A 12,509-nucleotide genomic window follows, 5' to 3' on the forward strand; every position below is an offset into this window, starting at 1 on the left:
CTATACTGACCATGAACTAAGCCTGCCGCGCAACTAGAAATAGCCAGGTAGCATTTCCTATTTATCGCTAGATGCCCAGCTCTGGCCTAAGACCTAAATAGCTAGCAGAGGGAAATATAAGACCTGGCTCACCTCTAGAGAAATATTTCCAAAGAAGACAGTAGCCCCCCACATATAATGACGGTGAGTTCAGATGAAACAACAAACGCAGCAGGAAAATAGTCTTAGCAAATTTGAGGTCCGCTTACTAGATAGCAGAAGACAGATAGTATACTTTCATGGTCAGCAGAAAAACACTAACAAAACACCATCCAGAGATTACCTTAAACTCTGGCATTAACTCATAACGCCAGAGTAGCAATCCCTGATCAACGAGAGCTTTCCAGACACAGTAACAAAACTTCAGCTGTGAACTGGAACAAATAGGCAAAACAAAACTAGGACAAAAGTCCAACTTATCTAGTAGTAGTCTAGAAGCAGGAACAAGCACTGAGAGGCATCAGATAACATTGTTGACCGGCAAGAAACCACCAGAGAAATGAGCTTAAATAGCGACACCCACTACTGATGGAACCAGGTGAAACAGGAAAGAGGATGACAAGTCCAATTCCACAAGCGGCCACCGGGGGAGCCCAGAATCCAAATTCACAACAGACAGCCGTTTCGTGCCTGTGCGCTTCCACGGGACTTCATCTTCAGGATTTACATCCAAGCAGAACCAAATACCAGGCTTAATAAAAAGCTATTTTTATAAATAAAATGCAACAGCACCACTGCAAGAGTATCCACTATTTTAATTTTAAAAGGGGCTCTGAAGTAATGACCCTATTGACCACAGACTCATAACTGAATTACTGTGGTATTTATTGTACCTAGGAGTAATTAAGTATGCAGCATGGTGATATTTGGTTGGCACTAGAACTGCGCAAAGCATTTTTATATTGGCTGTCCGCCATTTTTATAAATTCTTTTGAGGGTTGCAAAAGGTTAAAATTAAAGTAAAAAATACATTATATTTACCTATCTTAAGCTTTCAACCAACTCCTTTTGATGTCTGTGCCACTGCTTCACAGTCCACTGCACGGGTCTTCAGTTCTTTCGATGCTGTGGCCTACAGTGGAAGCACTGAAGTCCCTTGCAGAGGGCCAGAAAGCCGTGGCAGCAATGGTGGTGGCGTAAGGAGTCAGGCGGAGCATTGGAAAGGTCAACATAATATGTTATATTATTTAACCCATTTCATCCTATCCATGTATTATGCTTTGGGTTCTGGATAGTACTCACTATAAACGCCAATTTAGACATTTTCATTTCAGACCAATTTTATTCAGACAAATTCAAATCTGGCACCTAATTTAAGAGAATGATTCCAAATTGAACTTTGGGAAATGTATTTGTCTCTAGCAGGCAGTGCTCAATGAACAATTGGTGATTATGCTTTGGAGAAAATATGAGTTCTGCATGGTAGTATTTGCTTGAGGTTTTAGCATCACCATGAATTGGTCAGTGAAATAATTTGAGAATCCCTGAATATACAAATCCTAATAAGACAGTGGAAAATAAAAGCTACCTCTTAAACATCCATTAATAGTACTGTAACTAAAATAACTGTATAAAGACAAAAGAATTGGGGGATTATCTTATGAATCTATCAGGTAGTTACTTCAGCCAATAGAGAAGAATGATTTTATAAAATTCAAAGGTCTCAATGGATTCAAACAATTTGAAATTTGATATTACACATTGCTGAAGATTTAAATAATCCATAGAGAGCTAAAGTGACCTTTTCTATGGCCATACAGGCTTTTCTCTAATGCCTTCCAGCTATCACAGCACACTGTATAGTGCAGCTAATCAAGATAAACTCTCAAATTCTGTATAAAAGCTAAGGCAGGGAATGCAGCACCAATATTATCATATTATAGCCAAGAAAGAAGACTCCCCACTGCACTGCACAGTATTAGAGAAACAGAGTGAAAGGCTTAAACAGATTGGACATACAATGCAGTGTTGAGAAGTTAGAAAATGAGAGCCATAGCAATAATGTGCAAATAATACATAGAATAAATTGATAGTGAGAAAGAGTGATGGGAGAGTTGTCAGTGGCTGCAGACTTTGTGAAATAAATTAAATAAATTACATTTTACAAGAAGTAAAAGGCAGTATAACACCCCAGTAATAATTTTCTACTAAACAAAAAAAAATTAAATCAAAAACTGTTCTCGAAGGTTTATGAAGTTAACTTTATTCATTTTTCTGAAGACAAAATGTAATAAAATAAGAGCACATTTAACTTTTTATATACCTATTCTACCATTCTAATTTTGTATTTTTCTGCCCATGACAAAACTATGAACTTTATGCAATAACTTTTTTTTTACCATTTTAAGTATTTAAAAATTATAAAAGTTGTATAATTATTTCAAACGGGTATTTGCATTTTAGATACAAGTGGTACAACAACAGGGTAACAGGATATGCAAAAAAGTCTAATATGCACATATGGCATTTTTTGGATGCTTGCATACATTTTGCAAGTAAAAATGATTTCATGATTTTCCTGAAGCATATTTGTTGCCATTTTTTCCATAGTTTTTGCAGTGGTTTTGCTGCCAGAGTCTTGTTTTTAAACTTTAAATAGCAAGTAGCTTCCAAGCAGAAGCTACCAAATCAATGAACATGCTACATTTTTAACCACTTCTTCCCATTTGAAATCGGAAGCAATTAAGAAAAATGGCAAAAGATGGAGCATATGCCAAGCAAGAACTTTTTACATTGCGTACTATGTTCATTCTTTGTAGCATTTTCAGCACTATTTAAGGTGGGTTCTAGGCAGAATTTGTCAGAAAAATCAAGTGCACATAACTTAAATGTTGCAATCTCACTAGTGGGGCCCCCAACCTAACCACAATTTTATGAGACACGAATTTGCAGCTCTCTCTTTAAAGGTTTATAGGAGTAACTGAAAGAATTTGGTCTTCTTGTAACATTGCAGTCTAATTTTCAATTTACAGAAAGCATGCTACAGAGGAGGAAATATTGAGAAGACTGATTCATAAGTTTTGTAAAGAAAGATTCATTGTTCAATTTGTGCTTTATTCAAATAAATATTAGCTTTTTCTGGTTTTTCGGTAAAGTGGGTGTCCCTAATCAGCAATTGACAGCCTTCCCTTTATAAGCATGCTCTCTGTTATGGACCTGGTGGTTAGGAGCACCTGGAATGACCTGATGAGTAAACTCAAAAAACGGAACTAGCTCTGGGGAAGTGGGAACTCTGCTGACCGCAAACTCTACTCCTATCGCACACACTAGAAATAGCCGTGGAGCGTACCTAACTCTCCCTAGACGCCTCTTCACAGCCTAAGAGCTAACTACCCCTAAAGATAGGAATAGAAGCCTAACCTTGCCTCAGAGAAATCCCCCAAAGGTAAAGGCAGCCTTCCACATATATTGACTGTGAGTTAAGAGGAAAGTCACAAGCACATGAATGAAACAGGTTTTAGCATAGGAGGCCAGACTTACTAAATAGTCACAGGATAGAAAAGAATACTATGCGGTCAGCATAAAAAAACTACAAAACCACGCAGAGTATGCAAAAAGACCCCCGCACCAACTCATGGTGTGGAGGTGCAACACTGCACCCCAGAGCTTCCAGCTAGCAAGGAAACATCATGATAGCAAACTGGACTAGAATTTAGCAGTGCTAAATATATATATATATATATATATATATATATATATATATATATATATATATATATATATTCAGGCAGCAGTAACAACAAATGAACTAGCAGGGACTTAGCTTCTGCTGGAGTAGACAGGTCCTCAGAGAAGTCCAAGAGAGATCTGAACCAATTCTGATACATTGACAGCTGGCATCAGGTAACGATCTGAGTGGAGTTAAATAGGGAAGCAGCATAGCAACATAACGAGAGCAGCTGACAAAGCCAACCTAGTGATCAGCAGTTCTGCTCGAAGCCACCAGAGGGAGCCCAAGAGCAGAACTAACCAAAGTACCATTCATGACCACAGGAGGGAGTCCGAGAACGGAATTTACAACAGTACCCCCCCTGAGGAGGGGTCACCGAACCCTCACCAGGGCCCCCAGGCTGATCAGGACGAGCCAAATGAAAGGCACAAACTAAATCGGCAGCATGGACATCGGAGGCAACAACCCAGGAATTATCCTCCTGACCATAGCCCTTCCACTTAACCAGGTACTGAAGCTTCCGTCTCGAAATACGAGAATCCAAAATCTTTTTCACCACATACTCCAACTCCCCCTCAACCAACACCGGAGCAGGAGGATCAACGGAGGGAACCATAGGCACCACGTACCTCCGCAACAACGACCTATGGAACACATTATGAATGGCAAAAGAAGCTGTAAGGACCAAACGAAATGACACAGGGTTGAGAATTTCAGAAATCTTATAAGGACCAATGAAACGAGGCTTAAACTTAGGAGAAGAAACCTTCAAAGGAACATAACGAGAAGACAACCAAACCAAATCCCCAACCCGAGGTCGGGGACCAACACAACGACGGCGGTTAGCGAAATGATGAGCCTTCTCCTGGGACAACGTCAGATTGTCCACTACGTGAGTCCAAATTTGCTGCAACCTGTCCACCACAGAATCCACACCAGGACAGTCAGAAGGCTCAACCTGCCCCGAAGAAAAACGAGGATGAAAACCAGAATTGCAAAAAAAAAGGCGAAACCAAAGTAGCCGAACTAGCCCGATTATTAAGGGCGAACTCAGCCAATGACAAAAAGGTCACCCAATCATCCTGATCAGCAGAAACAAAGCATCTCAGATAGGTTTCCAAAGTCTGGTTGGTTCGTTCGGTTTGGCCATTTGTTTGAGGATGGAAAGCCGAAGAAAAAGACAAATCAATGCCCATCTTAGCACAAAAGGACCGCCAAAACCTAGAGACAAACTGGGAACCTCTGTCCGACACAATGTTCTCCGGAATGCCATGCAAATGAACCACATGTTGAAAAAATAATGGCACCAAATCAGAGGAAGAAGGTAATTTAGGCAAGGGTACCAAATGGACCATCTTAGAAAAGCGATCACAAACCACCCAGATGACAGACATCCTTTGAGAAATAGGAAGATCTGAAATAAAATCCATTGAAACATGCGTCCAAGGCCTTTTCGGGACTGGCAAGGGCAAAAGCAACCCACTGGCACGAGAACAGCAGGGCTTAGCCCGAGCACAAGTCCCACAGGACTGCACAAAAGAACGCACATCCCGTGACAAGGAAGGCCACCAAAAGGACCTAGCCACCAAATCTCTGGTACCAAAAATCCCAGGATGACCAGCCAACACTGAGCAATGAACCTCAGAAATAACTGCTAGTCCATCTATCAGGGACGAACAATTTCTCCACTGGACAACGGTCAGGTCTATCAGCCTGAAACTCCTGCAGCACCCACTGCAAATCAGGGGAGATGGCAGACAGAATTACCCCCTCTTTGAGAATACCATCCGGCTCAGGGACTCCCGGAGAATCAGGCACAAAACTCCTAGAAAGGGCATCCGCCTTCACATTCTTAGAACCTGGAAGGTATGAGACCACAAAATCGAAACGGGAGAAAAACAGCGACCATCGAGCTTGTCTAGGATTCAACCGCTTGGCAGACTCGAGATAAGTCAGATTTTTGTGATCCGTCAAGACCACCACGCGGTGCTTGGCTCCCTCAAGCCAATGTCGCCACTCCTCGAATGCCCACTTCATAGCCAGCAGCTCCCGATTGCCAACATCATAATTACGCTCAGCAGGCGAAAACTTTCTAGAAAAGAAGGCACATGGCTTCATCACAGAGCCATCAGAACTTCTTTGAGACAAAATAGCCCCTGCTCCAATCTCAGAAGCATCAACCTCGACCTGAAAAGGGAGCGAAACATCTGGCTGACGCAACACAGGGGCTGAAGAAAAACAACGTTTCAGCTCCTGAAAAGCCTCAACGGCCGCAGAGGACCGATTCACCACATCAGCACCTTTCTTTGTCAAATCAGTCAAAGGTTTAACCGCACTATAAAAATTAGCGATGAAGCGACGGTAAAAATTAGCAAAGCCCAGGAATTTCTGGAGGCTCTTCACAGATGTAGGTTGAGTCCAATCATAAATGGCCTGAACTTTAACAGGATCCATCTCGATAGTAGAAGGGGAAAAAATGAAGCCCAAAAAGGAAACCTTCTGAACTCCGAAGAGACATTTAGACCCCTTCACAAACAAGGAATTAGCATGAAGGACCTGGAATACCATTCTGACCTGTTTCACATGAGACTCCCAATCATCCGAAAAGACCAAAATATCATCCAAATATACAATCATGAATCTATCCAGATACTTTCGGAAGATGTCATGCATAAAGGACTGAAACACAGATGGAGCATTTGAAAGCCCGAATGGCATTACCAGGTACTCAAAATGGCCCTCGGGCATATTAAATGCTGTTTTCCATTCATCGCCCTGTTTAATACGCACAAGGTTATATGCCCCTCGAAGATCTATCTTGGTAAACCAACTAGCCCCCTTAATCCGAGCAAACAAATCAGACAGCAGAGGCAAAGGGTACTGAAATTTGACCGTGATTTTATTAAGAAGGCGGTAATCTATACAGGGTCTCAGAGAACCATCCTTCTTGGCCACAAAAAAGAACCCTACTCCCAACGGTGACGAAGATGGGCGAATATGCCCTTTCTCCAAGGACTCCTTCACATAAGTCCGCATAGCGGCGTGCTCTAGCACGGATAAATTGAAAAGTTGGCCCTTAGGAAACTTACTACCAGGAATCAAATTAATAGCACAATCACAATCCCTATGAGGGGGTAGGACACTGGATTTGAGGTCATCAAATACATCCTGGTAATCCGACAGAAACTCAGGGACTTCAGAAGGAGTGGAAGCAGAAATTGACACCAATGGAACATCGCCATGTACCCCTTGCAACCCCAACTAGACACAGACATTGATTTCCAATCCAATACTGGATTATGAACCTGTAGCCATGGCAAACCCAACACGACCACATCATGCAAATTATGCAACACCAAAAAGCGAACATCTTCCCGATGTGCAGGAGCCATGCACATGGTCAACTGAGTCCAGTACTGAGGTTTATTCTTGGCCAACGGCGTGGCATCAATTCCCCTTAATGGAATAGGATACTGCAAAGGCTCCAAGAAAAAACCACAGCGCCTGGCAAACTCCAAGTCCATCAAATTCAGGGCAGCGCCTGAATCCACAAATGCCATAACCGAGTAGGATGACAAAGAGCAAATCAAAGTAACAGACAAAAGAAATTTAGGCTGTACAGTACCAATGGTGATAGACCTAGCGAACCGCTTAGTGCGCTTAGGACAATCAGAGATAGCATGAGTGGGGTCACCACAGTAAAAACACAGCCTATTCTGACGTCTGTGTTCTTGCCGTTCAGTTCTGGTCAAAGTTCTATCACATTGCATAAGCTCAGGCCTCTGCTCAGAGGACACCGCCAAACTGTGCACAATTTTGCGCTCGCGCAAACTTCGATCAATTTGGATGGCCAAGGACATTGACTCATTCAGACCAGCAGGCGTGGGGAATCCCACCATAACATCCTTAAGGGCTTCAGAAAGACCCTTTCTAAAAATTGCTGCCCGGGCACACTCATTCCATTGAGTAAGCACAGACCATTTTCTAAACTTCTGACAATATATCTCCGCTTCATCCTGACCCTGACACAAAGCTAGCATAATTTTCTCAGCCTGATCCACTGAATTTGGTTCATCATAAAGCAATCTAAGCGCCAGAAAAAACGCATCTACATTAAGCAATGCAGGATCTCCTGGCGCAAGGGAGAATGCCCAGTCTTGAGGGTCACCACGAAACAAAGAAATAATAATTTTTACTTGCTGAATGGGGTCACCAGAGGAGCGGGGTTTCAAAGCAAGAAACAGTTTAACAATTATTTTTGAAATTCAGAAACGTAGATCTATCCCCAGACAACAACTCAGGAATTGGAATTCTAGGCTCTAACATCGGATTCTGAACTACATAATCTTGAATGCTTTGTACCCTTGCAGTGAGATGATCCACACAAGAGGACAGACCTTGAATATCCATATCTACTCCTGTGTCCTGAACCACCCAGGGGTTAAGGGGAAAAGAGAGACAAAACACACTGCAAAGAAAAAAAAATGGGTTCAGAACCTCTCTTATCCCTCTTTTGAGATGCATTAACACTTTACGGCCAGCTGTACTGTTATGGACCTGGTGGTTAGGAGCACCTGGAATGACCTGATGAGTAAACTCAAAAAACGGAACTAGCTCTGGGGAAGTGGGAACACTGCTGACCGCAAACTCTACTCCTATCGCACACACTAGAAATAGCCGTGGAGCGTACCTAACTCTCCCTAGACGCCTCTTCACAGCCTAAGAGCTAACTACCCCTAAAGATAGAAATAGAAGCCTAACCTTGCCTCAGAGAAATCCCCCAAAGGTAAAGGCAGCCCCCCACATATATTGACTGTGAGTTAAGAGGAAAGTCACAAACAAAGGAATGAAACAGGTTTTAGCATAGGAGGCCAGACTTACTAAATAGTCAGAGGATAGAAAAGAATACTATGCGGTCAGCATAAAAAAACTACAAAACCACGCAGAGTATGCAAAAAGACCCCCGCACCGACTCACGGTGTGGAGGTGCACCACTGCACCCCAGAGCTTCCAGATAGCAAGGAAACATCATGATAGCAAACTGGACTAGAATTTAGCAGTGCTAAAAATATATTCAGGCAGCAGTAACAACAAATGAACTAGCAGGGACTTAGCTTCTGCTGGAGTAGACAGGTCCTCAGAGAAGTCCAAGAGAGATCTGAACCAATTCTGATACATTGACAGCTGGCATCAGGTAACGATCTGAGTGGAGTTAAATAGGGAAGCAGCATAGCAACATAACGAGAGCAGCTGACAAAGCCAACCTAGTGATCAGCAGTTCCGCTCGAAGCCACCAGAGGGAGCCCAAGAGCAGAACTAACCAAAGTACCATTCATGACCACAGGAGGGAGTCCAAGAACAGAATTCACAACAGCTCTCCGTCACTAATTAGATCTGCCCATTTGACTAAAAAGACCAGAATAAGCAGAGATTTAGGTGAACAAATTATTCTGCTTGCAGACTGGACTGAAATTTTAACTTGACAGGTTAGCTTCAATATTTTTACCATAAATGTGTTCTAAAATCAATAGGATTGTGGAATATTATTATGCACTCACCTTGCTGTACAAATGCCCCATATACAATCCATATGGCACTGTGTAATGTAGAGGACGTAGATGGACTGGCTTGTGATGCACTCTGAGCTCTTACTGCCTGAATACGGTTCAAAACAAATATGAGCACGCCAACTACTGGTATAACTGCAGCAATGCAAGCCCAGACAGCAAAATCGAAAGGTGCAAAGAGCGAAAAAATATTTATTCTTTCCTCAGGTTTTTTAATTAGAATTCCTACTGAGTAATCCAAGTAACGTTTGCTGAAATCCACCACACTTTCCCGCTCTGGTGTTATTGTGATCGCTGACACAGCAATGTCGGCTCTCTATAAAAACAATGACATTGATTAAACTTCATCACAACCAACCATTGATATTTACACACATTTAACTAGAGGGGATTAATTATTAACATAATTAAAGAAAAGCAATGAATGTTTGGATAAAGCTACAGATGTTTTGTGCATTAAATCAATCAAATTGATCCAAATGTAATTATATCACATTAAGCTTTTTTCAATTATGGGAAAAAATGTCAAAATTTAAAACATTGCAATTGCATTGCAAACTAAAATGAATCATCATATAATGAATTTGCTTTCTAAAACAAGATTAGAATTTGCCACCATTTTCAAAATCAATACTTGTTGCTAGTGTTGTTTGTTACAATCTATACATCTCATACCTGAAGGCTTGGATTCACTAAGACTGGCATGTTGTACATCAGTCTTAATGAAGTGAGCATTGGTGTAAAATGAGGCAAATTAATTAGGGGCATTCATGTTTTAATAAGTTTGACATGACAAACAACTGCCACGCATGCGCACCAGATATGTTACTGCACCCATTGGCTAGCATACATTTTTGCTGTAATTTATGCCATTTTTGTGGCATAAATTATAATGAATTTGGGGGGGGTGCTTTTCAAAACGTTGTCAGAGCTGGGCCGGCACTGGAGTAAAAACAAGAAAGGTCAGAAAATGTGAAACAGTTTTAATCTAGAACTCTGCTTGAAGAATCAGGGCAAAAGACTTAAAGAGGTTGACAAGTATATCTTTAAAAGACATAAAGTATTTATTAAAGAAAATTATGCACATGGGCACCAAGATGTATGATGCTAACAATGAATTATGAGGTTCAGTACTTTGTAAGGGAGGCACAATCCGCAACAAAGCCATACATTATATATATATATATATATATATATATATATATATATATTTATATATATATATATATATATATATACTGTATATATATACAGTATATATATATATATATATATATATATATATATATATATATATATATATATATATATATATATATACACACACAGTGTGTACAGAAAGTGCTGTGGTTTTCAGTTGCTGTTTGTTTGTGGGCCTTTCTGTCTGAAGTTTAATCTTTAATAAGTGAAATGCATGCTCAATTGGGTTGAGATCAGGTGACTGACTTGGCCATTCAAGAATATTCCAATTCTTTGCTTTAATAAACTCCTGTGTTGCTTTGGCTTTATGTTTTGGATCATTGTCCATCTGTAGTATGAAATGACAACCAATGAGTTTGGCTGCATTTGGCTGGATCTGAGCACACAGTATGTCTCTGAATACCTCAGAATTCATTTGGCTGCTTCTGTCCTGTGTGACATCATCAATAAACACTAGTGACCCAGTGCCACTGGCAGCCATGCATGCCCAAGCCATCACCCTGCCTCCGCCGTGTTTTACAGATGAGGTGGTATGCTTTGGATCATGAGCTGTACCACGCCTTTGCCATACTTTTCTCTTTCCATTATTCTGGTAGAGGTTGATCTTGGTTTCATCTATCCAAAGAATGTTCTTCCAGAACTGTGCTGGCTTTTTTAGATGTTTTTTTTAGAAAAGTCCAGTCTAGCCTTTTTATTCTTGATGCTTATGAGTAGCTAGCACCGTGCAGTGAACCCTCTGTATTTACTTTCATGCAGTCTTCTCTTCATGGTAGATTTGGATATTGATACACCTACCTCCTGGAGAGTGTGGTTCACTTGGTTGGCTGTTGTGAAGGGGTTTCTCTTCACCATGGAGATTATTCTGCGATCATCCACCACTGTTGTCTTCCGTAGGTGCCCAGGTCTTTTTGCATTTATGTGTTCACCAGTGCTTTCTTTCTTTGTTAAAATGTACCAAACTGTAGATTTTGCCACTCCTAATATTGTAGCAATTTCTCAGATGGGTTTTTTCTGTTTTCACAGCTTAAGGATGGCTTGTTTCACCTGCATTGAGATCTCCTTTGACTGCATGTTTACTTCACAGCAAAACCTTCCAAATGCAAGCACCACACCTCAAATCAACGCCAGGCCTTTTATCTGCTTAATTGAGAATGACATAACGAAGAGATTGCACCTGTCCATGAAATAGCCTTGGAGTCAATTGTCCAATTACTTTTGGTCCCTTTAAAAACAAGGTTGCACATGTTAAGGAGCTGAAACTCCTAAACCCTTAATCCAATTTTAATGTGGATACCCTCAAATGAAAGCTGAAAGTCTGAACTTCAACTTCATCTGAATTGTTTTGTTTAAAATTCATTGTGGTAATGTCTATAACCAAAATTAGAAAAATATTGTCTCCGTTCAAATATATATGGATGTAACTGTATCACATCATAAGTATTCAGACCCTTTGCTCAGTATTGAGTAGAAGCATCCTTTTGAGCTAGTACAGCCATGAGTCTTCTTGGGAATGATGCAACAAGTTTTTCACACCTGGATTTTTGGATCCTCTGCCTTTCTTCCTTGCAGATCCTCTTCAGTTCCATCAGGTTGGATGGGGAACGTTGGTGGACAGCCATTTTCAGGTCTCTGCAGAGATGCTCAATTGTTTTTAGGTCAGGACTCTGGCTGAGCCATTCAAGAATGTTCACAGAGTTGTTCTGAATCAACTCCTTTGTTATTTTAGTTATGTGCTTAGGGTCATTGTCTTGTTGGTAGGTGAAACTTCGGCCAAGCCTATAACAAAAGAAAAAAAGGCTATTGCATATAAACTGTGCACACCAGTAGTACAACATATCAAAGACTACTTTATTATCAAGTACAAAACATGGTTAAACACATATTAAAAACACAGTAGTGACACCCATCTTAAATTGTCCAAATATCCATAATACGTTTTTAACCATATTTTGTACTTTGGTGATAATAAAGTAGTCTTTGATATGTTATACTACAGGTGTGCACAGTTTATATTCATTGGCCTTTTTTCTTCT

The 12,509-nt window shown here is 40.8% G+C and overlaps 1 protein-coding gene across 2 annotated transcripts in view; it reads right to left on the reverse strand.

Annotated features, from left to right (window-relative positions):
- GRID1 (glutamate ionotropic receptor delta type subunit 1) overlaps window positions 1-12,509 on the reverse strand; it is a 2,026,904-nt gene that overhangs the window by 243,236 nt on the left and 1,771,159 nt on the right. For both annotated transcript variants that reach the window (XM_077259310.1, XM_077259311.1), the window contains exon 11: window positions 9,268-9,592. In XM_077259310.1, the coding sequence (XP_077115425.1) occupies window positions 9,268-9,592 (325 nt within the window). The remainder of the gene's footprint in view (window positions 1-9,267; window positions 9,593-12,509) is intronic.

Source organism: Ranitomeya variabilis, chromosome 4, assembly GCF_051348905.1.
Source record: "Ranitomeya variabilis isolate aRanVar5 chromosome 4, aRanVar5.hap1, whole genome shotgun sequence".
Classification (NCBI taxonomy): Eukaryota; Metazoa; Chordata; class Amphibia; order Anura; family Dendrobatidae; genus Ranitomeya; species Ranitomeya variabilis.